The sequence below is a fragment of the Pezoporus occidentalis genome, unplaced genomic scaffold, assembly GCF_034315485.1.
Source record: "Pezoporus occidentalis ecotype Australia unplaced genomic scaffold, CSIRO_AGI_Poc_V1 ctg27, whole genome shotgun sequence".
NCBI lineage: Eukaryota > Metazoa > Chordata > Aves > Psittaciformes > Psittacidae > Pezoporus > Pezoporus occidentalis.
In genome coordinates, this window is record NW_026914611.1 from 7460051 (window position 1) to 7485810 (window position 25760).

A 25760-nucleotide genomic window follows, 5' to 3' on the forward strand; every position below is an offset into this window, starting at 1 on the left:
AGTGAAATCCAGGATAATGCTGATGACTCTTAATACCGTTGCCCTAATATGACTTGTTTGTACTTCATAAGGGCAGGCTTTTCTTTTGATCTTTTTTACTACAGTGGATTTATAAGTTCATAATGCCATAAGCTATTCCAGTTTCTTCTGTATCCTCTGGGACACTGAATGTAGAAGATCCTTTTTTTTTTTTATTTTTTTTTTATTTTTTGGAGTTGCTGCCATCTTAGCACTCCTCAGCTTTGGAAATTTGAGGGATAAACCTAGCTTTGCGCTGCCTGTTATGCTGTGGTACATAAGCATACTTTAATCTCTTCCTGGTAATTAGTCTCCCGTTGCTCTGTGAAAAATCTAAGGATTTTCTTAACTGTGGGGCTATAGGTGGTATTACTTTTTAATTCCCCTCAGTCACCAGGTACAAAGATGTGCTATAGAATTTTATTCTGTTCTACTTTTTTATTTATCATAGTTGTTGGTGCCTATTAGCACAGTTTTTCTTGCTTATTTGTGTCCTCAGAGAAGAAAATAAGACATAACATGCTGTATTTTAAAACTGGGTGTGGGTGTCCTGGGTTCAGCAGTAGCAATCATTTTTCTCCTTCTTAGTAGCTGGTGCAGTGCTGTGGTTTTGACTTTTCGGCCTGGGAACAGCGCTGATAACACCAATGGTTTTAGTTGACCAAGGACTTTCTGAGTCTCGTGCTCTGCCAGGGAGGAGGGGAATCTGGGAGGAAGCAGAGACAGGACACCTGACCCAAACTAGCCAAAGAGGTATTCCATACCACAGCACGTCATGCCCAGTGTATAAACAGGGGGCAGTTACCCAGAAGGGCTATATCGCTGCTTGGGTCAGGCTGGATATTGGTTGGCGGGTGATGAGGAGTTGTATTCTGTTCCCTTGTTATTTCCCTTATCATTATTATTATTGGTGGCAGCAGCAGTGATTTGTGTTATACCTTAGTTACTGGACTGTTCTTATCTCAACCCGTGGGAGTTACATTCTTTTGATTCTCCTCCCCATCCCTCTGGGAGCAAGGTGGGGAAGGGGGGTAGTGTGGGGGGGGAGTGAGAGAGAGGCTGCGTGGCTGAGTTGCCAACTGGGCTTAAACTACGACAGTGGGTATGGGTGTGTATGCAAGCATCACATTGTCTTTGAAAAATAAATACACAGTTGATATCATGGTCTGTTGTGCAGTGGGGAGGGAGAGCCAAGAGAACCATTTAAGTTGCTTTCTACTGTGTTGTATTGGTGGTATTTATTCATTGCAGGGGCAGCAGCCGCACACTGCCTGTGTGCTCCCCCAGTTTGAGCGCAGCTGTGGCCCTGGAGCACAGGGATCTATTTGCAGCCTTCAATACCTTCAGTGCCTCTTGCTTGCATGCTGTGTACTGAACTTTGTCACGGTAGGGCTGTGACAGCCAGTCGATTAATGTGTGTGTGGTGATGCCAGGGAAGTAGACAAACGCTTGCTTAATTGAAATACTTATTTTATTAACTGATTAAAGTACCTGAAGTTAGTAAAGCAATAAAGCTAAAGAAGAAGCTTTGTAAACCAATAACAAATAATCGTAGAACCATAGAGTCATGGAATGCTTTGGGTGGGAAAGGACATTAAAGATCATCTGGTTCCAACTCCCCCTGCCATTGGCAGGGACTCCTTCCACTAGACCAGGTTGCTCAAAGCCCCATCCAACCTGTCCTTAAACACTGCCAGGGATGGGGCAGCCAAAACTTCACTGGGTAGTTGTCTTTGTGCCAATGTCTCACCATCCTCATAATGAAGAGCTTCTTCCTAATAGCTATGCTCTCATCACTTCTATGACCTTTTCAAGTTGCCTGCTCTCTGCTGCCTGCGCTGTGGCTATCCACAATACAACTGTATCCAGAGGCAAGTGTTGGGGTCCGATCACTGATCAGGATGTGGTTGTGTTGACCACAGTCCAGGTCAGGACCAATCTGGAGTTTTGTACTTGGTCCAATGATGAGGAAAAGGCTCCAGGGCTTCAGTGCATCTGCATAATTGTCGGTCCTGTAGCTTATGTTCCTCCAGGTCCTTGGAGGTTCTTCCCCTCTCCCCTGCCAAAATTGCTCTATTGTGCCAGGGCATGTCACCCATCTCTTGGCCTGATCATTACATGAGTCTCTGCATCTAACATTACTTTGAATGATTTAATCTCATATCCCATTTCTTGTTGGTTACTCCCTCATTTTATTTTTGGGTACCAATCGCTAGGGTTCTTCCTTCATGTTATTTTTGGGATGTGGCCATCTCCAGGCAAACATTTACTCCCTTTCCATCAGTCATACTTGCTCAAAGTCTACCTTAGTTTTCCCTTCCTTACAGCCAATGGCTATAAAGACTGCTATATGCAATTTGTCTCTAGCAAGGTTGTAGTGTCAGTGGAGGTCTGTGTGGATGCATCCACCATTAGTCAAATGTTGGGGGATTTTTTTGAAAGGCTTCATGGGGTATGTAGGGTACATTTCCAGCAGATGGAGTGAAAGAAGAGGTAGGAGCAAATACCAGAAGTGCTGTTGCAATGTTTTTAAGATTTTTTTTTTTGCTGTGTAGTAGTGAAAGCCTTACAGCTTTTCAGGTCTGTCCAGACAGGACCAGACTACCTAAGGTTCCTCTGATTAGATTTACAGACTCATTAAATAGGCTGTGCAGACTCATGTCTGTTATAACGAGAATAATTTGATTTCATTAGTAAAGTGGCTGTATACTTTCCAATGTCAGGGGCAGTGGTGTTGCACTGTGTTTGAACTATAATAGATATTTTTGTTGTTTTATTTTTATTAGTATCTTTTTCACTTTTTGCTCTTGAAGAGATTAGCCATTCTTATTTTAGCGTTTTCCAGCATGTCTCAGGCTCTAGGCTTACCCATTGGGCTTAATTATGAATGCATGTCATGTTTGCAATTACATTAAACATAAGCAACAAAATGTTTCATGAGTTAAGCTGGACAATAGCCAACTGCCTTTCAGAGAGCAGGAAAGTCAAGGAGGTAAGAGCTGAAAATTAAGCTAGAAATTTTCTTACCAGACTGGGGGTGATAATTCTGTATTTTGTACTTGTAAAAAATCTTCAACACTAGTTTACAAGAACTGAGTTTAAAAAATAATTGATGGTAAGCAGTGTTTTAAGTATAACTTTTGAACAAACCCATTAGTTTTATGTTTGCACATGCAGGGTTTAGCGAGCATAAACCATGTAATCAAGTTCAGTATAGAAGGCAGAATTTGCACTGTAACATTCTGTTTAAAAATAAATAAGGAGAAGACCGATATATCCAAAAACCCCTTTTAATGAATTTCTGTATTATCACTTGATTTTGAACTATGTTCTTTAAAATGAGCCTGATTTGCTTGAATTAGGAAAAAAAGAGCTTTACTGATCTTCTGTCACTGATGCTTAGTTAAGTCTAAGGTGTGCGCCATGCATATTCTTAGTAGTTCACAAAGGGATTCTCCTAGGAAGGCAAATGTATGTTTTGTATAAAGAAAAGAAAAAGCAAAAAAAAATCCCCAGCTTGCAGGATGGTTTTGATCTGTTTGGTTATATTTATGCATTCTCTCTTTTGTGACCCCAGAAAGTGCTGGAGGCTCAGCAGGAGATACTCCAGTGGAGTTACAGCTGGAAGTCCATTACTGCAGATACCTACATTGCATCTGTGGTCAGGAGAGCCATAGAAACAGTGTTCTGCATCTTGGAGGAAGAAGATGAATTACCTGGTTTGAAAACTTCATACAAAAAGCCAGGAGGGGTTTAAATCACAATTTTGATAATAAGTTAGTAATGAAGGAAAGTACAAACTGCAATTTGGTGCATCTAGAAAAATTGCAGTGAAGCTCCGTATAATATGGAGAATATTTTTTCAGTTTCTGTTTCAGTAAGTGTCTAGATAACAAGCAAACAGTGTGATGAGAAGTTGTATATAACTGGTAGAATCATTTGAACTGAAGTAGTGTCACTGTATGAAGGATAGAGAGAATAACAACTCGGGTAGCCCTCTGTTTTTTAAAGACTTCATTACCTTTGTTAGAGTTACTGAGAATGTAACCATGGGTTTTTGAAAGTGTGTGGATCAATATGCTGCCGGAGGGATCAGTTACGAACCATCAAATAATACTGTAGAAAAGAAGAGTTACTTTAAGTACCTCTGTAATTCACAGTTAATAAAATGGTGGTGTTATGGGGGAAGTTCAATTTAAGAAACGCTTAGTGGAAGGTCTGTGCAGTTGGACATAAAACAAGCTATTGTTGCTGGAAAATAGAGGATAATTTGCTAAAGCACAGAGGTATTGCGTTGAATATATAGTAAGTCAATTCCAGGTTTCATTTTGATGGATAAGGATGAACTAGCCCCTGGACTAGAAGCTGATGGTTGCTTAGGGACCAGTAATCTTGACCTGATTTTATTTAATATAGGCAAACAGAGGACAAGTCCAATCAGAAACTTATATCAAAAGGGCTAATTTCCCAGAACTCAGGAAAACTGTATTTGAAATTGTCTGTGGGGGAAGATACAGACAGAAAATCAGGAGTTCATTTAGAAAGAGTAAGGGAAGGGCACCAAGAAAAATATCTATAGCTAGGAAATGGAGGGAAAGAGTGAGGGGTTTATTCTAAGATACTTTCCGATCAAGAGAAATCAGTACAGTGTTACAGGCTCATACTAGAAAAAGGTGTGAAAATCTTACTATTGGTTTAAGGAAAAATAAAGGCAAGAATGATGATTAATTTTCTTTCTTCATTTTGAAGTGTATATCACTGGATATACCAATGGAATGCAGAAAGCCCTCATGTTTTCACATCTTATAGTAATAAAGGACAATAGCAGTAAATACCGCACACTTACGGAATGAGAACTGCTATTAACACTTGTCCTGGGTTCAGCAGTAGCAGTCATTTTTCCCCTTGTTGGTAGCTGGTGTAGTGCAGTGTTTTGACTTTCAGCTCGGGAACAGAGCTGATAACAAGGATGTTTTGGTTTGGCCAAGGACTTTGTGAGCCTCATGCTCTGCCAGGGAGGAGGGGGAGCCAGGAGGAAGCAGAGACAGGACACTTGACCCAAACTGACCAAAGAGGTATTCCATACCACAGCACGTCATGCCCAGGATGCAACTGGGAGTTAGCCGGAAGGGCTGGGAAACTGCAGGGTTGGAGGAGGTATCGGCTGGAGCTTGGTCGGGCTTGGGGGGCGAGTTATCGGTTGGCTGGTGCTGAGATGATGTATTCTCTTCCCTTGTTATTTCCTTTATCATCATTATTACTGGTAGTAGCAGTAGTGATTTGTGTTATACCTTAGTTACTAAACTGTTCTTATCTCAACCCGTGGGAGTTGCATTCTTTTCGATTCTCCTCTCCGTCCCTCCGAGAGCAGGGGGAGGGCAAGAAAGGGGGGGAAGTGAGCGAACGAATTGCCTGACTGGCTTTAAACCACGACAACACTGCACCATTGCTGGAACAAGAAATTGAGCTAAACCTACAGTAAGTTGTTGCAGTTGGTTACTGGGCTGGAGAAAGGCATTTAATCATTTGAAAGGTTGTTTCTTAGTATCTGGCTATAGCTCCGCAGGTATCTACCAAACATAATATATTTTGGAATAATAAATGCGTTATACCCCCAGCTACTGGGCTCTGTAGGTAGGCTGGAGTCAGAGGTAGAGCACATCTTATTCTCACACAGATATTTTATGTCCTGTTCTGCAGTGTCTGGAATCTTTGTTTTGGCTGGGTTATGTAGACTCATCTTTAAAATCACAGTAGCTCAAGGTGTTGGTCCCTTCATCAGAAGAAATTAAAAAATTCTAAGGATCTGCTTATACCTGCTGCTGTTAGTGACACCTGTAATGAGGGTAATAAAATGTAGGATGCCCAGTATGGTGGGAAGGTTACAAACTAAATTACAATGCGAGTTTATTACAAAAAGAGAGGACAATTTTCCTGCAGTTTTGCAAACAATTTAATCAGCTTTTACAAGGAAGGACTGGGAGGATTACTTACCATTAATCCATCTAAGTAACTGCTGTGTGTGCTATTTTAAATTATCTTTTTTTTTTTCCTAAGAAAATAATGTAAGAATTGTTTGCATGTAATTACCAATGCTAATTTTTCTTATCCTTTCTGGCCTCCAAAGCTAATGCAGGGAAAAGATGCATATATATTCTTTATGGGAAATTTTATTACACTTGCTTGAATTAGAAAAGCTGCAATAGATCTGTGTCACTGATTGTTGTTTCCAAGTGATCCATTCACTGTGTCCATTCACCTCATGCTTATTTAGGTCTTGCTTATCTGCAAGAGTATCAGTGCATTTTGAGCCGCTACATTCCGATGACCAGCTTGTTCATAGGAGAATGACCCAATAGTAGTACAGTGCAGCAGTGATGCAAGTTATACTGCACTAAACTTACAAGATAAATAAAAAGTTTCTCTGGCCCAAGAAAATCCTGCCTTCCCATTTCCTCCTGCAACAGGGAAGAACATCTCTCCTACACACCTTTTCTTTTTCTCTGGGTAGATAATCTAAGAATTGAATCTTATTAATGTGCTTCAATTTTGGAGGGACATTAAAGGTTGTCTGGGAAATATGTGTACGTCTAGGAACTGTAGTGATACACCAAGGGGTAGCAGGTTAAAACTTAACAAGGGAAGTTTAGATTGGATATAAGGAGGAAGTTCTTTACCACCATGAGGGTGGTGAGGCACTGGAATGGGTTGCCCAAGGAAGTTGTGAATGCTCCATCCCTGGTGGTGTTCGAGGCCAGGTTGGACACAGTGTTGGCTGACATGGTTTAGTGTGAGGTGTCCCTGCCCATGGCAGGGGGGTTGGAACTGGATGGTCTTAAGGTCCTTTCCAACCCTAACTATTCTATGATTCTATGACACGGGCTTGTAGAATTCCTTATCTCACAGCTAATATTGATTGATTGATAGCTTGGCTTCATGAGCAAAGATTTGGGAAGGGCTTTAACCACGCTTACTACAAGCATGATGACCAAGGGCATGTGGGATAGGCAAATCTGACTGGAAAAAAGCTGCTTAGGCAATCGGGAAGTGTCCGACCAGGACTGTCATCTCCTGGGGCAATCTGCAGGAACCAATGCCCTGGTCTGCCCGCATGCGAGGTTGGATCTGCAGCTTCCTATGTACCTTGTCACCTACTGTTTTGACCCTCACCTGTCCATTACAAACAAGTGAGAGTAAGCCCTTCCAGCCTGCAGAGTGGGTTTTTTAGGTGAGGCGCAGCATGTGTTGTGTCATCGGTTGCTCGAGATTGACCCAGGAGATGACAGCCTTGCTCAGAATACGTGAGTTAAAGTCCTTCCTGAATCTTTGTTAGCGAAGACAGGCCTTCCTCATAGGAGAAGGAAAACTCCTGTCTTCAAACCCAGGCTGATGGAGCTCATCTAGCCTTGTAAGGTCTTCCATCGCAGAGAAGGACACTTACAAAGCCTATGACCTGAGGACTTTGCTGTCACTGTCCTAGCTAGCTAGGCCGTGGCAGTTAAACCTCGGGTATAAAGGGTAGGGCCAGTTCTCACAGCTAATATAAACCACTGCTTTATGAATGCTTTCTTAGTAACAAGTGAGAGTGGCAAAAAGTTGAATGGGGAATGCAGAGGAATTGCAGTTTTGGCTGGGTTTGCTAACCTTTCAAGATGGTTGTCAACACTTGAGTTTTCTGCGGAATCACTGAGGTTGGACTCGATCTTAAGGGCCTTTTCCAACCTAAAATGTTTGTACGATGTTATTCTAGGTAAGATTTCCATTTTGGTTTCTGTGGGTTTTTTGTTTGTTTTTTTTTGTTGCTTTTGGTTTTTCTTCCTTTTTTTTGTTTTGTTTTGTTTTTTCTGTTAGAGCATTAAGCTAGATTTAGTTGAATATTCTTGGTTAGTGATCATACCGAAATGATCTCTAGAATACAGGGAAATGGATTCCAAGTTCATTAGCATCACTGTCTTTACAGGCTTCATGAGCCATCTGTCTTGGTTATCGACATTGATTTAGATGAGTTCTCCTGTTGGATGTGGGTGGTTCATAGCTTTTTACATTTCACTGTACTTCAGTATGAGAATACTAATGAAAACTTACGTAATCCCTACACTTGTTACCATTTGGTTATTGCAACATCTGTTCGCTAGCCTCTTTGAGCTAACAGTTGCACTTTGTAGACTTTAGGGAGAAATATTTAAATATTTGCATCAAGTACATTTTACTAATTTATCAACAAGAGATACACTTGGAAATCTCTACCAAGCAAACTGCAGAGATGAGTATTCCTTCTTTCAGACTGGCATGTGCTTTAGTTCTAGGTCATTCTCAAGCCTCAGGCAGGGGGTGGGACAGATGCTTTAGTGCCACTGCAGCTGGCAAGACGCAATTAAGTCATGTATATTTAACCGCACACCTGTTGTGCACACATCTAAATCTCAATTACAGAAAGTGTCAGGAAAACATGGTCTAATTCTGCTCTCTTACTGTTATTCCAAAGCTCAGGTCTGCTAATCCTCCTGGTTTCATTATTTCCTTCCTGCAGTCTGTCTTTTGATGGTACCACATGTCTGTGGGCCTTCTGCCAAATCTTATTTCAGTTAAAACCTTTGGCCACCTTCCTCTGCCACTTGTTACAGTTGAGTGTTTGAGTCACTGACCAGTTTGGTATGAAATTAAGAAAAAAAAAAAAAAGCAGCTTGATCTCTTCTAGCCTGGACTACAAGGAAAATTACTTCCTTATCTTGCTCATAGGAACAACAGGATACTGTATTTATGTGTTCTAGACTATTGCGACCAAGTAGAGAGTACAGATATCTGGGTGGAATTTCTGTTCTGGTTTGGGTCTGGATGGAATGGCCCCGGTTCATGTTAGTCTAGGCTTTAAAAGTCATTCTTGCTGTCCCAGCCACCTCATCAAATCTTTACCTGGGGCCTGCAAGAGAAGGGGACAAGGTAGTTGAGACTAGTTTTTGCCGTGATGGTAGTTGTTTCTAGGAGAGGGAGCCCAGTTATGCAACACCTACAAATCTCAGTTGTTTTTCTCACTTGTTTACCTTACTTATGTTCCTTCAGATAGCATCTGTGTAGGTTTCAGTTTTCATCTCCTGTAAAAAAGAACTTTATATTTCTGTATTTGTTTACTCTTTTGCCCTGCTATCATGCTGTATCTGTTGAAGGGCTATGTGTTTGTCAAATAGTGAGCTTGGTCAGGTTGTTACTGTCATCTGCTGGTTAAGCAAAATACAGTCCCTTTACATGTTACAACTTACCCCCATCACAGCTCATCATAAGAGGTAAAGAAAATTGTTGTGGTCTGTCCAATAACAGTGAAGCTCAGCTGTGGCTCTTACCTGCCAAAGGCTGAAACAGTTCATTAGAAAGCTTAGATACATCAGGAAAACAGCCTCTATGTCTTGCTTACCCTGTATAGGAGCAATGGAGGACAAGTTCTGTTTCTAGTAGAGTTCAGTTAACAGTGTCTTACCCTTACTGCTTTTGTGTAAGTCTGTGTTGTGTTGTGTCATTCCTGCTCCAATTGTGGTGTTACTGTGGCGTTAGTAGTCGCTTGCACTTGTTCTGTAATGTTTGCAAGTGTAATGAGAAATAACTTGAAATCTTGTTATAGATAGAGGTCAGCAGCAGATGATAAAGACAGAAGATCTTCCTAGAATGGTTACCTATTCCCATCCCCAGTCCCAAAGCAGAATCTGACAGATAGAAATCAGGCTAGGTAGGCATCTGGCAGAGATTCCACAACCAGAGTGATGACAGCCTTCCTAAGATGTTGCATCATTCCTTAGACTCCTTTTTATTTTGAAGATTCTAGTATGGGAGTATTGACAGTTTTGAAGGTACAAAATGACAGTGTAATTCAAGGAGGTTGTAAGCCAAGTATTATATTTAGTGTGCTGCAATATGTAGAATATATTGCTGAATTTTGACGCTAAAGGATCATCTCTGCAGGTAGAGAGTGATAAAGTTTGTCAGTTCAGAATTGGGTTTCAGTAGGTTTTCTCATCTCTGCATGGGGTTGTCCATGGCTGGCAGTATAAAGAACAGAGATTTTTAAATTCATTGCTATTCCAATGAAATATCTTTCCTTTTCTTTAAGAGACTGATGCTTTCTATTCACATTTTTTATTATTATTTTATTTTGACTAATGAATGTTTCACTGTGTGAAACCTGAAAGTTAAGGTGGGAATGTAATAACATGTTCTAAAGAAAGAGTGGCAGAGTTAGGGAGCTTCTCACTTTCAGACACTTTACAACACTAGTGAATGTCAGTAACATCTCTGAAAAAGTATTCGATGCTCAGAGTGACAATGAAATTGATAAAACTTTTGAAGTCATGTCAGCTTTATATTACAAAGCTCTGTTGTTTTATGTGCTAAACTGGTTAAGGAACAATTCCAGATTTCTTCAAAGAAACTGCATAGAAAAAGCTCAGCAGACAGTCATGAATTTTTCCTTAGTCTTGGTTGTGAGCTATGAGGTTCATTTTGAGCTTTCTTTATTACTCTAAACAAGTAATTGCATATATTCAGAAACATTAAAAACTTATAAACAGCTTGCGTCAATCTGTTACCTGAGGTTGAAATAACATCAGTGCAAGCTCATCCCTGAAATGAATAGGCCAAAAAGACCACAACTGATGGGAACTGGGGTTGATTCTGTCAGGTGTAGACTTAGCCATGAATTCCTCGGTATCCATTTATCCTCTCTGTCTTACATTTCAACTCTATCGCATTTACAGAAGATTTACATCCTTGTTCCTTTGCTAGAAAGGAGTTCAGAAAATTGTCCTCCTTAGTAAACCACTGGTAGGTAGTCTTCCACAATTCTTTGTGTACTTTGTAAAGTTTTATTGATGTGGTTACTAATATTTTGCCATTTTGTGTGTGAAGCGGGCAGTTATTGTCCCTTCTCACTCTCCCTAATTTCTTTTGCAGGGGCTGGGGAAATTTGTTACACTTTCTGAGGCAATTTAGTGGAAATTGGGAAAGTTAAAGAAACACAGTTCTTTGACACTTACCTACTTACATAGGTGGACATAAAGTCTACATGAGTCTTAAAACCCTGATGATCAGATGCAGTGGGGTGCTAGAAGCTACCTACTGCGGATGTAAAGAGGGTAGAAAAGGAGTCAATGAATCTTCCGTCCAGCAAATCTGTATTTGCACAGGTGAGAGACAACTTAATGTGCTTCAGCAGTTAAGTCATTTTTATTTTGAACACTTCTGGTTGTTACACACAAAACAGTTGTTGTAGGCATTTAAGAAAAATGCTTAACAACTCCCTAGAAGGTGGATCGATTAATGTGTGCACAAAGTTTAGTAGCATAAGGAAAGGTAAGTTTCACATAGCCAAGAGCATGAGAAGCAGAATTAGATGCCATTTTACCCCATATGGAATAGTTCAGGAGGTGTGTAATTTGGAAATGTCAGCTGCTAAGTAACAGTTTCAAATACCTTGGAAAATATATATAAATGCCTTCCAGTCATTATACTTTAAGATGAGATTACTACTGTGCACCTAAATGAGATGCTTATTTCAGTCCCTGAGCAGCTTAATTCTGAGACACCAAAGGTCAGGGAAGCTCTAGTAATAATCTAATAACAATTGACTGCACGTTTCTGGGAGATTTAGCTGCATTAGAGCCTGGTTGCTGACAGCAGGGTGAATTAGTGATTACTTAACTGGCATAACTTGAAGCAGCATCAGACATTGAATGTGACTAATACAATGTCATGGAGTGGCCAAAGGCAACTAATGCCTGGGCAATTGCTCTAGAATCTTGGAGCACAACCGCTGTAGCTCTGAGCAGATTTGTCTGTGTCCCACCTAATAAGGATGCAATTAAGTTGGGATTGGGCTCCCTGAAGTCATGGTTTTAGCTCACAGGCATCAAGCCATGGTTCTGGGGAGGAATTAGATGTTGAATGCTCAAGTGATTTTTTTTTTTTTTTTTTTTGGGAGGGGGGTTTGTACACATAATGATTCTTAAGGCAGCCTGAATCACTCCAAGGCTTGCCTCCCTCTGAATCTTACCACGATCAGACTGTATGATGAGTGTAAATTCATTTTGAGATGCACAGATCAAAGGCACCAAGTTATTGAAAAGAATTTTTATAATATTGGTAGGAAAATAATATTCTGTCTACAACACCTCATAACAGTTTCCCTGGAACACTGAATGGGCATTTAAGTCTCAAGACCAGAGGCTTGTTTACAGTTTAATTAAAGTAAATGCGAAGTAATACTGATATTATTAGTATTCAGTGTCTTTGGGAATTTACAGACAATTGATCTTAGTATTTCCTAGAGGAATATATGATAATTTGGGGATGACTAATTTGATGTAGTAATTCTAAGTGTGGTTTTGAAATTTATTAATACAATTTTAAAAGCAGTTCTCATTTATTTTCTGGTAACCTAGTCAAGACTTACATTAAAGAGGAAACTTCTGGGTTTGAGCGAGTATATTTGTCTTGTGAGTTGGAGGTTAAAGGTCTCATGTCGTGGGAGGGAGAGAGGCAACCTTTCTGTTGCAAGTTGCTTTCTCCCCTGCCCTTAATAGCGTGGGGCCGTATGAGACGGGAGGAACTGGTCTCGAAGGAGGCAGTTGTGCTCCCACTCGGTGTCTCTGATGCTCACTTTGCCTAACAGTTACACTCACCAGCCTGGAAGGAAAGTTGGCTAGTGAAATAAATTGTGTTTCTTTCTGGCTAATTGAGTTAAATCAGCTCGTGAAAAGATGCTAGAGCTGAAGCCAAAGGATTGTGTGAGTAGGGGAAGAAGAAGGTGATTGTGCTCTTGAAGCAATAGTGAGCTGCTAGGTTAGCTGCTAGTCATGGGATTGCTCCCTTAGTTGCTACCTGGGCCAGTTTAACCAAAGCATTTCTATATGAAAATCTGACACTTTCTAGAAGCAATATCCAGTTGTTCATATTGGTGCTGTCTGAAGTATTAAATCATATTTGAGAAGGCACTTGGAGAAAGCGATTGAAGGGCTCTGAGGAGTCATGAGAGTCACCAGAATACCCTCATCCCATGTCTTCCCTCATCTTTCAGGGATCATGAATTCCATTTTTACAATTTCTTTGAGGCTTTGTGAACTTGGAGGTAGGACTTTTGTCCAACTTTTGTTGGGCAGGAGTGTGTAGAATTGATTTTTGTTAACAAACTCAATTTGGGAATTGTAGGAGACAGTGTATGGAGTTAACATGATATTTCTTTGTTAGGGGAAGGTTACTACAAATCTGGCAGGAGATTATGGCCAGGATCTAACTTGAATCTCTTGGAATATCTGCCATTCAACATACTCCTGAATCTGGAAAAGGGACAGATAGTGCAAAGACGCAGTTTTGTAGTATCAAATAATTAAAATATTAAATTAAAACTGAAATACTACAGAAGAATCCCATGATACTCAGTGACTGGGCAATAATGCAACAAATTCTATGATTCTATAAATGAAAATCTAGCAATAAATTCAAAGTAGTGCTGTTAGCATAAGAACTGACACATAACCACCGGAATGGTTATATGAGGTTCTTTATTGCAGCGCTGGGAAACCAGGTGCACGCGTCCAAATCTGGCTTCAACCCCATCACATCGCGCTCGCAATTTATACACTAAGAATTTTGTAGCTAATGCATATTCAACACAGATTGCATCATTAACTAATACATGTGCATCAAAAATTGCCACATCAGCCTCTTCTGTGCTTGCGCAGCCCCCCCTCTGGTGGTCGTCCTGATGAAGTAAGGAGTCTTCCTCGGATGAAGTAAGAAGTCTTCCTCAGCTTGTCCTGTTCGCTTTTTGTTCCTTGGACATGTCCCAGCCATTATGTGGACGCCAGCATTCTCTTATTTTCACTTGACTACTCCTGGTACTTTCGTGAGTTCTGCTTCGGTAGAGTTTCACAATACTCCCCTAAATCCACCCATATATGCTTTCCCATATATGGCTATGTTAATTGCTTATCGTTATAGCTACCATTGTAATGCTTAGTTATAAAATAACTAAGATACACAATAAAAGAGTTTCAACTTGTTCTTAAACTTTCCTAATATATAAAACCCCTCTACTGATTAACAGATTTTCAAATATAATCATCTTTTCTGTTTGTATTCTTGTTTCAACACACAATTTCACCTGTTACTAACAGTGCACAGGGGATGAAACTTGCTGCTAACGCAGTGATGGGCTGTAAACTATCCATTAGCACTCAGAAAAGAGGTCTGGAAATCATTGTGATAGGAGGCTGAAAATGGTGGGGCTGTGCTTAGTACCAGTCAGAACAATGTTAAAAATTATTGGGAGAGGAGGTGAGAGCAAAATGGAAAATGTTTTATAAATATATTGTGCACTTGCACCCTGAGTAGGAATCTGACTGTACAAGGAGAGATTAAGTAGACTAGGGCTCTCTAGTTTACAAAAGAGGTTACTGAGGAGAATGATTTAGATATATATATATATGTATAAAAATATTCAAAGACATTTAAATCATAAGTGTCTTGTAGAACACTAGACTATGAGGTAGTCAGTGAAATGAAAAGCATCTCTAAAATAAATTAATGGAACTAATTTTCATTACCTAATTATTCTGTGTATCTCTTTGCAAATGACAAACAAACATCTAAATGTCCACTGAATGTATTAGGCAGGCAGGGTAAATCAAGGGCTAATAATCACATGGATGCGTACAGATTCTTCAGCTTCAGAAGTCTTTAAAATACAGATTGCTGAAAACTGGATGAGTGAGTTGCATAGTTCCCCCACTTTCCTAATGCTGTTTTCTTCAGCATCTCCTGCAGCTGCTATTAGAGAGAGGGAGTTGGTTAGACTGACGTTTGGTTTTACCCACTACGGCGGTCTTAACATACAGGTTAACATTGTCATTTAAACACAAGAGGCATATGTATAGGAACGACTGCCTAAATAGTCTCCCAGCAGCATTTATGCAGAATAGATGGAGCAAATAGTATTTGTTAACATCTCTGGTTCTCTGCTAAGGAGCAACTTTAGAGCAGAAAAGTGTTGTTTGTTAACTCTGTGCTTGACTGTTGGCAACTTCCTTGAGGTTTCTGCACTTTAATATTGGTTTGTGCTTTTAAAGACTGTGTCATGTCTTCCCTATGCCAACTATCAGATTAAAAGGGAAGTATTTAGGGGGCTATAGTCCAATGGGAATTGAAGACTGCAAGTTAGAAATTGAAGGATTGCTGAGAAATTTGCCAGGATTTAAGAGGCAGATTTTCCTGAATATGGAGGGAGACCTGACGTTTTTAGGTCTGGAACTCCAACCTGTCTACCCAAATGTAAAAGAAAGCTGTGTGGAAAATTAAGCTTCAGAAATGGCATAGACGAAACCTAGAAGTGGATGACTATGGGAAAAAATATGGAAAGAAACACAAAGATTGTTGTTTGACAGAAATGTTAAACCAGGAGGTAGAGAGCTTTGCACACTGATTATACTGAATTCATAGTTTTCAGCTTGTCTTGGAAGGATAAAATTGGAAGACTACAGCGGAGAACTGTAGCCGAGTGGAAAATTTTGTGTATGCCATGTTATGTGGAAGATTATGGGTCCCTATGGATCTTTATGGATCTTAAGTGGTGATTCACTCTGTTCCCAGTAGCCTGAGGAACTGATATCCTCAGTACTTTCATGCAATAGCACAGTAGCTTCCTGTGATATTGTTTCACAGGTTGGTTGCTGCATTTCTTAGCCAAATGTATATCTTTTAGATTAAAAGAATAACAAGAATATTCAAACTGATTCAGGAGAAGATTGCACTTTTAACAGTAATTTGGTGCTGTGACTCTATAAGTTCAGGCCATCAATCAAAGCCATTTGTTGTTACCTCACTTATTCATACAATTCTGCAAGTACAGAAAATGAACAGCACCCAAAGTGCAGATAAATCATAGAGAAATAGAATCATAGAATAGTTAGTTATGGTTGGAAGGGACCTTAAATCTAGTTCCAACCCCTCTGCTATGGGCAGGGACACTTCACACCAAACCATGCCACCCAAGGCTCTGTCCACCCTGGCCTTGAACACCACCAGGGATGAAACATTCACAGCTTCCCTGGGCAACCCATTCCAGTGCCTCACCACCCTTACAGTAAAGAACTTCCTCCTTATATCCAATCTAAACTTCCCCTGTTGAAGTTTGAACTCGTTACCCCTTGTTCTGTCACTACAGTCCCTAATGAAGAGTCCCTCCCCAACATCCTTATAGGCCCTGTTCAGACACTGGAAGGCTGCTATGAGGTCTCCACACAGCCTTCTCTTCTCCAGGCTGAACAGCCCCAACTTTCTCAGCCTGTCTTCATACGGGAGGTGCTCCAGGCCCCTGATCATCCTCGTGGCCCTTCTCTGGACTTGTTCCAACAGTTCCATGTCCTTTTTATGTTGAGGACACCAGAACTGCACACAATACTCCAGGTAAGGTCTCACGAGAGCAGAGTGTAGAGGGGCAGGATCACCTCCTTCGACCTGCTGGTCATGCTCCTTTTGATGCAGCCCAGGATACGGTTGGCTTTCTGGGCTGTGAGCGCACACTGAAGTTGGCTCATGTTCATTTTCTCATTGACCGACACCCCCAAGTCCTTCTCCGCAGGGCTGCTCTGAATCTCTTCTCTGCCCAACCTGTAGCTGTGCCTGGGATTGCTCCGACCCAGGTGTAGGACCTTGCACTTGGCATGGTTAAACTTCATGAGGTTGGCATCAGCCCACCTCACAAGCGTGTCAAGGTCCCTCTGGATGGCATTCCTTCCCTCCAGCCTATCAACCGAACCACACAGCTTGGTGTCATCGGCAAACTTGCTGAGGGCGCACTCAATCCCACTGTCCATGTCAGCGACAAAGGTGTTGAACAAGACCGGTCCCAACACCAATCTGTTTAACATACACATAGAGACAGTTGATACATGCACAGTTATCAGAGTAATGCCTGCTATTTTAATAGTCAGTCTCTTCAGACACTTCATCAGCTACTTTTTAGATGAGGTATACTTGAAGTGGCTGTCCCCTTGCACTTACCAGTTCTTTCTAACTTTTCCAGGTGACAAGATATAATCTCATTTCCATAAACGGAAGTTCCCTATGCTCTTTAAATTATTCTCTTCCTAAGAGAGTCTGTGGTATGGCAACATGGCCAAGAGAGTTGGGGCTTTGGTGCTGAATGTGAAGAAGGATGGAATGAAACCATAGCAAGGTCACAGAAATACTGATCAGTGGCCTTCTGGGCAAAAGTAGTGTTTTGTTTTTTTTTTTAGATTAGAAGTAGCAGCAACGTACTCCTTTCCTTGTCAAGACCTTTTCTTGGATGCAAATGTCTCCTCAGGTGTTTTAGGAGAAAAAAACAAAGCTCCTGGGAGAAAGAAAAGGCTTATAGAAATGCGACCATTGCGTGACCTTTTTTGTCTTCTTGGACAGGTAAGTATCTGAGAGAGATAGAAGGGAAACCCAGAGACGGAGAGAGGAATAAAAAGGGAAGGGACTCATCCAAACACAGAGCCTGGCCAGGTATGCATTTGACACTTTATTTCTGCATAGAAATGGTAAAGAAAATTCAGAAAGGCATAATACATGTGAAGCAAAGCTGAGAACTGCAGGCGGTCTGCACAATGTATTCCAGCAAATGCAAAAGGGAATAAACGCGTATCAGTTGCTCACCCCTGTTACCGACAAATCACTCTGTTGGTACCCAGTTTGAGACAGCTTTGTTTGCAGATGCCTGGGACACCTGCTAGCGTTTCCCAGTGTTTCTCCCATCAGAGTGCAGAGGGACCTAAAGTATTTTTCCTTTTTCCCTTTTTTTTTTTTTTTCCAAAATAGGATTTAAGGGCTTTGTTTGTTTGGGTTTTTTCTTTTTTTTTTGGGGGGTCGTGGTGGTGGCGGAGTGGGGGGGGGGGGGGGGGGGGGGGGGGGGGGGGGGGAGGGATGGAGGGTGTTGTTTGGTTTTCTGTTGCTTTGTTTTGTTTTTTTTTTCTCAGTTATGTTGCCTTGTTGTTTCTTTTGTTTCTGTTTCAGCATCTCTCTCCCCACCAGGAGCAGTTGTCAATGAAAACACAGTGGTGCAATTCAATGCTCTTTTGTGCTGCCTGCCTGTGTTTTCTTTTAGAAGCAAGTTTCTCTTTACTTCTGGACCTTAACAGGTGTCTAAGATATGCAGCTGTACTCCAACAGCAGGCAGTACTCTTCGGAGCTTATCTGAATCCTTTTCAAGGTGTAGCAGTAGTTCTCATGCATTCATAAATATCTGTCATTTCTTTCCTAATCCAAAGAGTCTCTCAGTATACTTTCTTTTCTGTTTTCCATTCTGCAGGATGCAGATGGCAAGGCAGAGAGATACAACTTCTGTAATTCTTTCTTCTTTCTACTAATACATATGAAAAGCCGCTCGAAGAGTAGTCTTGTGACATACCACGAAATTACTGGAAGTCCTTTCCAACCCTAACTATCCTATTCTAATCCTAACTATTCTGTGATCCTACGAAGTGAGTACTCGAACAATGTGAATTAACTACTACCTTATAATGTGCTTCCTAAACTATATCCTAAATATATCCTATAATGTGTTTCCTAAAGTATATCCTATATCTACCCTAAGGTATATCCTAAAATTTGTTTGTAAAAGACATAGAAATAGACTAATAAACAGTTGTGAACACAGTAACAAGTGTATTAGCAAACGCAGTACCCAGCGTGGTAGTGAACATGGTAAGGGGAAGTCCAGAGGCCAGCTCCCCGCTTGGGGAGATGCACCAGCGGTTTGTCATTTGCTGGCGGGGCTGAGGAGCGAGACAGCAAGGCCTCCTGCGAGGGCTGGGATGGGTCTGAGGGCGCTGCTCTGGCTCCGGGGCGAGGTGGTGGAACCTTCTATCCAAAGCAGAAGGACTTGGTGGTTCTGTCCTCGCCGCTGCCGAGGTGGTGCTGGGGCCGCAGGGTGGAACTCCAAGGCCAGGCAGCAGAGCTCATGTGGGGAATCGAAGCAGTAAATGGGCACCTACAAGGGCAGAGTCAGAAAGTGCTGATGAAGCCGTGAGGGCAGGAGCAGGAGGGACTGGGCTCCTGGGTTGTTTGGAAGTGTGCTGTAAAAAGGGTCATTGCTAGCACAGGAGAGAGGCTCCTTACTGGTTCTTTACTGGCAACTACAGTGCTGCTTTGGTCCCTTCTCAACACATGTGATACCCTCAGAGCACGGCAAGTTGACAGAGATGCATAGTGCCCCCTTGCCAGGCAGCAGGGCTCGGCAGGGAGCCTGGGAAGCTGGGATATGGTCCTTTCCAAAATCCAAGCAGCAGCATCCCTTGCTCTGCCATACTAAAACCACAGGTTGGCAGGCGATGCTGGGGTAGCATGTTTCTCCTGACACACATGTTCCCCTGAGGCAGGACCATCCTGTGCACCTCAGGAATGTTTCCTATACTCAGAGCTTGGCAAATAGATGGAACACAGGCTCTGCTACATACCTGGGTGCCTCGTTCTTCCCCTGCTTGAATTTCTTCAGTTGGCCATCCCTGAGAGCTCAGTTTTGCTCTTCTTTCGGCACCGTGGCCCGTCGTTGCCCTCTTCCCAGATTGCTCTTCGCTTCCTGGTGTTCCGCAAAGAGCCAGGGAACCTTTCCATTCAACAGTATTGTTAGACAGGTGAAGCCATGATTACCTTGAGCCAAGCAAAGCCAGGCAGTTTTACCTTTTCTCCCCGGATAAGCTCCTCTGCTGTTCGCTCTCAGGAGCGATGGGAGGCACCTGCAATGGCGATGTGTAGGTTAGCAGGGGGCAAGGGCCTCCCTGCACAATTGCTACCTTGGCTCTAAAAGGCACATTCCTTGGATGGGTTTGCTCAGCTCAGCTGAGCCAGCTGTGGCGGGATCACCTCACAAAGCGGGATGGCCAACCTGCATCAGCCTTGCTCTGTACTTTGGCAGAGCTGCAGGCTGGCGGATGACCGTCCTTGTCCCTGTGGCAGCAGCAGCCCCACCTTCTGAGGGGGGAGGCTTTTGTTGTCACACTGCTCATGCACTTCACTTACCTCTGCTGTTTCCAGCTCTGCTTGAGGTGCTGGTGTCTCCTCAACCCCCTTGCTGGCCAACCCGGCCACCTGCTCTCCAAGGAGTTCCTCATGGTGGTCGATGAGGAACTCAACAAGCTTCGTCACCTGCACAGAGCAAACCACTGGTTTCACCGAGGGGGCTGATGAGGGCTCAAACAGCCTTTCCCAGCCTGACCCGCACTTCTGTGCAAGGAGATGCAGCCGTGGGGCTGCTCTTCCCAGCTGCTGCCCCATGGCTTTGCTGATGGGAGGAGGCAGCCAGGACCCTCTGAGCAGCAAAGCCTGGCTGGGCTGGGGACGCTGTAACCAGGTGGTGAACACAGCGTACCTTCCCTGTCTCCAGAGCCAGGACATCCAGGGGCAGCTCCTGGGGTGGGCTCAGAAGGTTTGGTGCCAGGCAGATGGCCAGGTTCCCAGCGGTCATCTTGGTTGTGGCCACATTCCTGCTGATGCTGCTAAGCAGCGACAGCAAGTGTCGGAGCAGGAGCAGGTTGGCCCCTGGTAACTTGCTGGCCACCCTGAGGGAACACGAGCACAGCGTTAATGAAGTCGGTGTTGACAGCAGAGGTCTCCCAGGCTGATCTCACCCAAGGCCACTGCCTGCTCTACAGCAGAGGGACTGCCTTTGCTGAGATACGGCCACCACCCTCCCTCCCTCCCTGCCCTTCTGAAAAGGGCCCTTGTTGGAGCGAGCCCCACCACCAGGGAGCTCGCTGGAGAGAAAAGCTTTTCGGTGCCTCTTTGCCCCCAGACATAAACCCCACAGCAGCAGGAGGTGGCTTGCGGGAGCCATGGCTATTTCAGGCAGGCCACTGCTTTACATTGGAGTCCCAGCCTGTGCCAGTCCCTGCTGGCTGCTGCCACACTTACTCTTTCAGGGCTGCCAGCCTCTCCTGCCTGCAGGTCTTCTCCATGGCGTGCATCCATTCCTGGAACAGCTGGGTGTCGAGGAGCTTTGAGGGGATATTCCGGAGGAGGTCCTGCAGTGCCAAGGGCTCCACGTGAGGCTTTGGCCAGTGCCCCCAGGAGCATCCGCAGCATCCCCAGGCCTCCGGCTCATGAGCAGGTGGCTGAGTTTCTGCTTGTGCTCCCGCAGGTGCCCATCAGCACCAAGGGAGCCGGGAGCTGCAGGGCTCTGGGTCAGCAGGGCTCACCTTCAAGAGGACAGCCAGCAGCAGCACGGGCTGGTTTTCCAGCTGCACTGGCACCCCGCTGTCCAGGGCGTCCCTGACCTCGCGGCAGGCGCGCTGGCTGACTGCCAGCCGGAAGATCCCCTCCGTGGATGGGCCATGCTCCTTGAGCAGAGCCAGCAGGTCCTGAGGGCACAGAGGAGGAGAGTTGCTGGGCTGGGGACAGGTCCTGAGGTAGGTGCTGGGGACAGCCTCTCTAGGGAGGAGCCTGACGGATGGGATGGGATGGGGAACCCCTGCCCAGGCTGGCTTACCTGGATGGGCTGAGGCAGCATGCCGTCCTGGTTGCACAGATCTGCCAGGGGCCGGCCAAAGAGAGCTCCTGCGACAGCAGAGCCCGATGGCCCTGGTGCCTCTGCCGCAGCCCGGGTGCCTAGCCATGCAAATGGCCAGGGCAGCTTCCTCTTGCTCCTGCTCGTCCCGCCTGCTGCCAAGGGAAAGAGAGCAAAGAGCCGTGGAGGAGAAGCACCAGGAGAGCGCTCCCAGACTCCCCCAGTGCTGTCCCCCCGCACCGAGGGCACGAGAGAGGCAGCATCATTTGGGAGCGAGGGGCCCCAGTGCTCAGCTCCCTCCTGCCGCAGAGTGACGGGGATGGACGTGTCCTGCAGGAAGGGCAGCGGCAGCCCCATTGCAGCACGTGTGCCCGCCTGCAAGAGCAGGAGAGAAGGGCCATCCTGCCCCTGTCTTCTCCACACTCACCATCCACATGGCCATGTCTGCCTTCACTGCCGGAAGGGCGAGGGACCGGCAGCTGCCTGGCACCAGCCTGCAAGAAATGGGCTGCGCTCACCAAGGAGCCCCACAGCAGAAAGGGCCCCTGGCAAGCTGCATCAGCTGCTGGCCGTGTGTGAGAGGTGGGGATGGGTGAGATTGCTCCTCAAGTGACCCTGACCTTGGCCTGGCGCTGGAGCAGCTTCTCCAGGCTGCCGGCATCCAGTGTCTTCCCCTGGGCAAGGGGAAAAGAGCATAAGGTGAGGAGCGATGCAGCTGATGCTGGGCTGGAGGAGCCCCTGGGGACAGCGCAGAGGCAGGAGGGACACTCACAGCATGGCGGCCACTCAGCTCCTTCAGGACCAGCCTTATGGACGGCAGCTGGGTCACCCGGGCTCCCTGAACTCCTTCTGGTGGTCTGTGCATGGGGAAGGGGGAGAGAAAGAGCTGTGTGAGACCCAGGCCAGCTCTTCCCTCTGCTGCCAGCCTTGGGGGTGCTTCCACAGTGCCAGGAGCAGCCAGGCCTGCCTGGTAGTGGAGCAGGAGCAGCAGTGGTGAGGATGGGGCTGGGCAGGTGTTGTCTGGACACAGCTGGATGAAGCAGCTCTGCCAGCTGTGCCTGCTTGGCAGTGGTGACACCTCTGCCTGCAGCTGTGGGGGCACCTCTGCCTGCAGCTGTGAGCAAACCTCTGCCCAGCTCAAACAAGGTGTTTCAGCATCCATGCCAGACATGGAGCATCCCCCCCACGGTGGGTGCTCTGGCTGCCCGGGCTGTCCATGCTGCAGTGCCCGAGAGGGCTTACCCAAGGAGGGCGCTGACCCAGATCTCCTTCACTGCCCGGGAGCTGCCAAAAGAGAGGAGAAACAGCCTGAGCGCCTGCTGTGCCCCAGCAGATGATGCCCAGTGGGACAGAACGGAGGAGCTGCCCACCCCTCTGGTGGAACTTTGCACCGAGACTCACCAGAAGGTGACGACACAGGAGCCACAGGGCCAGAGGAAGACAAGGGAGCTGGAGGCCTTCCCTTCCTCCTCCTCCTCAGCAGCATCACCAGCTGGGCCCTTCCTGCTGGTGCTGAGCACCTGGAGCAGGCCCAGGGCCAGGCACAGCTGCGGGCGCGGGGTGCTGCCACGTCTGCAGAGAGGAGCGGCAGGGAGTGAGCTGGAGGTGGCCGAGCCCGCTGGCTCCCCTCTAGTGCCCGCCAGCCACGGGCAAGGCCACGGGTGCATCCAGCACCAGGGTGCCGGGGCCCTGGGGCTGCTCGTTGGCTGTCCTTGCTCTGGTGCCCTGGTGCCAGGGCCAGGGCTTGGGAGGAAAGGTAGTGGGCTCTGGCTGTCTTACTTGGTCTTGGTGATGACCAGGGTGTCTCTGAAGAGGAGGAGGTTCCTCTTCTTCCTCTGGCCACGGCCCTGGCTCACCCGCACACGTTCCCTGAGCAGCGGCTCAGGCAACGCCGGGTTGGTCTCGCAGCGCTCGTCGGGTCCAGGGTCATCACTGCAGGGCAGACAGCACTGGGCATGAGCAAGACAGCTGCTGCAAGGTCTTGCTGTGCCGGAGCATCCCCGAGCTGTTGGGGTACCCACCTGGACCCGCAGCAGCAGAGCCACTGCCCCATCCTGAGCAGGTTGCGAGAAGACGCGCGCGTAAGAAACTTGTGGGCAAACCACGAAGATGGGAGCGCTCCTCTACAAGAGGTTGGCACCCCCAGTGCCGCTGGTGCTGCCACTCGCAGCACCGCCCGTGCAGGCCCTGGGGCTGTTGCTGGGCCAGCACCGGGTTAGTACGGAACACCACTGTGACCTCAGTTCTGGAACCCGGGGGCCCAGATGGGGCGGAGCCCTGTGGGGCTCTCCCCAGGATGCCCATGTCCAGCCCCAGCCCCAAAGTCTGCTCCCTTACAACTGCAGTGTCCACCAATGGAAAGTCACGGCTTCTGCAGCCATGGTCTTCTGACTCACAGGACCTGGGTAGCCCCAGGTCTACCATGCGCACTGAAGACTGAGGCAATGTAAAAGCATTAGATGCCTCTGTCTTTTTGTCATCCCCACTTTTCAGTGGCCGTCTTCGTAAAGTATCAGTCCAATACTTTCGTTAGGCCTCCGCTTGTTATTAGCATGCTTCAGAGAAAGCCTTTTGTTGTAGTCTGACGGCACACTGACCAGTTTCATCTCTAGTTGAGCTTTGGCCTTCCCTAGTGGCTCCCTCCATGTGTGAGCCGCAGCTTAGCAGTCTTCCTGAGAAGCTCGACCTTGCTTCTAGAGAGCGCACAGTTTCTGTTCCCGCCCCAGTTCCAGGAGGAGTTCCAAGCTGCTCTTCTGCTGCACCTGCTTGACTCCCATTGACACAGTTTTATTTCAGTTTCTTTTTCTGGAATTCTGTCATGGGGCGCACATGCTGCTTTCTCCACGAGACCTCTGTTGGGAGGCACGGGGTATATGGCAGGAAGGTCTCCTGAGATTATTATGATTATGTCTCTTTCCATGCCGTTTTTCATAGAATCGTAGAAAATTAGGGTTGGAAAGGACCCTTTTTCTTTTTGAGTACTCGAGATAGAAATGATTCCTATCTCTGTCCTGTTTCTGTCTGAGATTTTACCTTTCTAACCTTTCTATGGACTTTCTAACAACCTCTTCCTCCACACAATTAACAGTCTTCTAGTGTCTGAAGGTGGCCCAAAAGGATGCCTATTTGTAGGCCCGTTCAGGGGGGACCACTGAAGGGACTGTTCACTGAAGGGACCATCCATCAGGAGATGGAAGCTGGGGGAATTTACAAAGGAGCAGCAAGGAGATAAGCTTACGGTGATAATCAGAAGTTAAATATGTTAAATTCTCACATCCAGGCAGTGAATTCTCAAGAATCCCTCAAGAGGAGACAAATTCTGTGGCATTTCTGTAATTATTTAAAAGTTTGATTTTCTCGCTTTTAGGCTAGGTACATACCACTTGCAAAACCAATGCCCATATGAAGGCAATGCATCTATTGGAACTTGAATTCATTTAGCAATATATTCAGCTATCTGGGTTTTGGTGCTATCTGCGTTGTTGGGTATTGCACTTTTAACTGATAGAGCTTCATATCAGAGAGAAGGCACTGACGAAAGGATACTGCAGATGCGTAAGTTCTGTTAGAGTAGTCAATACTGCCTGAATGTAAAGATAAAGCAGATCTCTCTGTCCAGCAACTTGAGCTGGAAGTGATTAAAGAACATGACACCCCTTTCCCCAGTTCACAGTGGTGGCATTGACTTTTTCTTAACTTCTATGATCCTTTAGACTGATACTTGTTATAGGAACATCTCTAGTCTGAGATTTGTTTAAAAAGCTGTCTGTTGATTGGTGTGAGACTCAAATATATTCTCTCTTTCCACCTGAGCTGTTTCTCATATTATTTCAACATTTTCCCACTTTCATGAAGAAATAGCTTAGATCTGAAGAACTGGGATAAAAATAGAATAGTTGCAGGTAACCTCAGCCTTTGAATAAAAAAAAAGAAGCCATTTTGTTACTGTGCGTGGTATCTATGTGGGTGCAGTTCTCGTCTCCCGGCTGCAGAAACAATGTAGTAGCATTAAGTAAAGAATGGAATGGGTTTTGCATGCAGTAAGTGTAAATTAAGTTCTTCAGCTTGAAAATAAGGAGTTGTAGGAGGGTTTTGATAACGTTAGGAATGATCAGGAGAGGAGGAGAGAGCATAAACAAGAAAACTTTATGCTTTTGTATAAGTCCATAGTGATTTTGCATCACGCAGAAGGAACAATTTCTGTGTGAAGAGACTATGT

The 25760-nt window shown here is 45.1% G+C and overlaps 2 protein-coding genes across 2 annotated transcripts in view; one reads left to right on the forward strand and one right to left on the reverse strand.

The window, feature by feature from the left end:
• The window catches only part of HS6ST3 (heparan sulfate 6-O-sulfotransferase 3), a 302362-nt gene that overhangs the window by 93470 nt on the left and 183132 nt on the right, over positions 1 to 25760 (forward strand). The gene's annotated exons all lie outside the window — the stretch shown is intronic.
• LOC134166708 (T-cell activation Rho GTPase-activating protein-like) lies at positions 18736 to 22025 on the reverse strand. The gene is made up of 8 exons (XM_062624606.1): positions 21524 to 22025; positions 21234 to 21395; positions 20950 to 21059; positions 20408 to 20597; positions 20059 to 20184; positions 19720 to 19775; positions 19497 to 19645; positions 18736 to 19030 (listed from the first exon to the last, which is right to left on the reverse strand). Exons 1-7 carry the CDS (start codon positions 21896 to 21898, stop codon positions 19531 to 19533), a joined length of 1134 nt encoding a protein of 377 aa, XP_062480590.1. The 5' UTR covers positions 21899 to 22025; the 3' UTR covers positions 18736 to 19030; positions 19497 to 19530.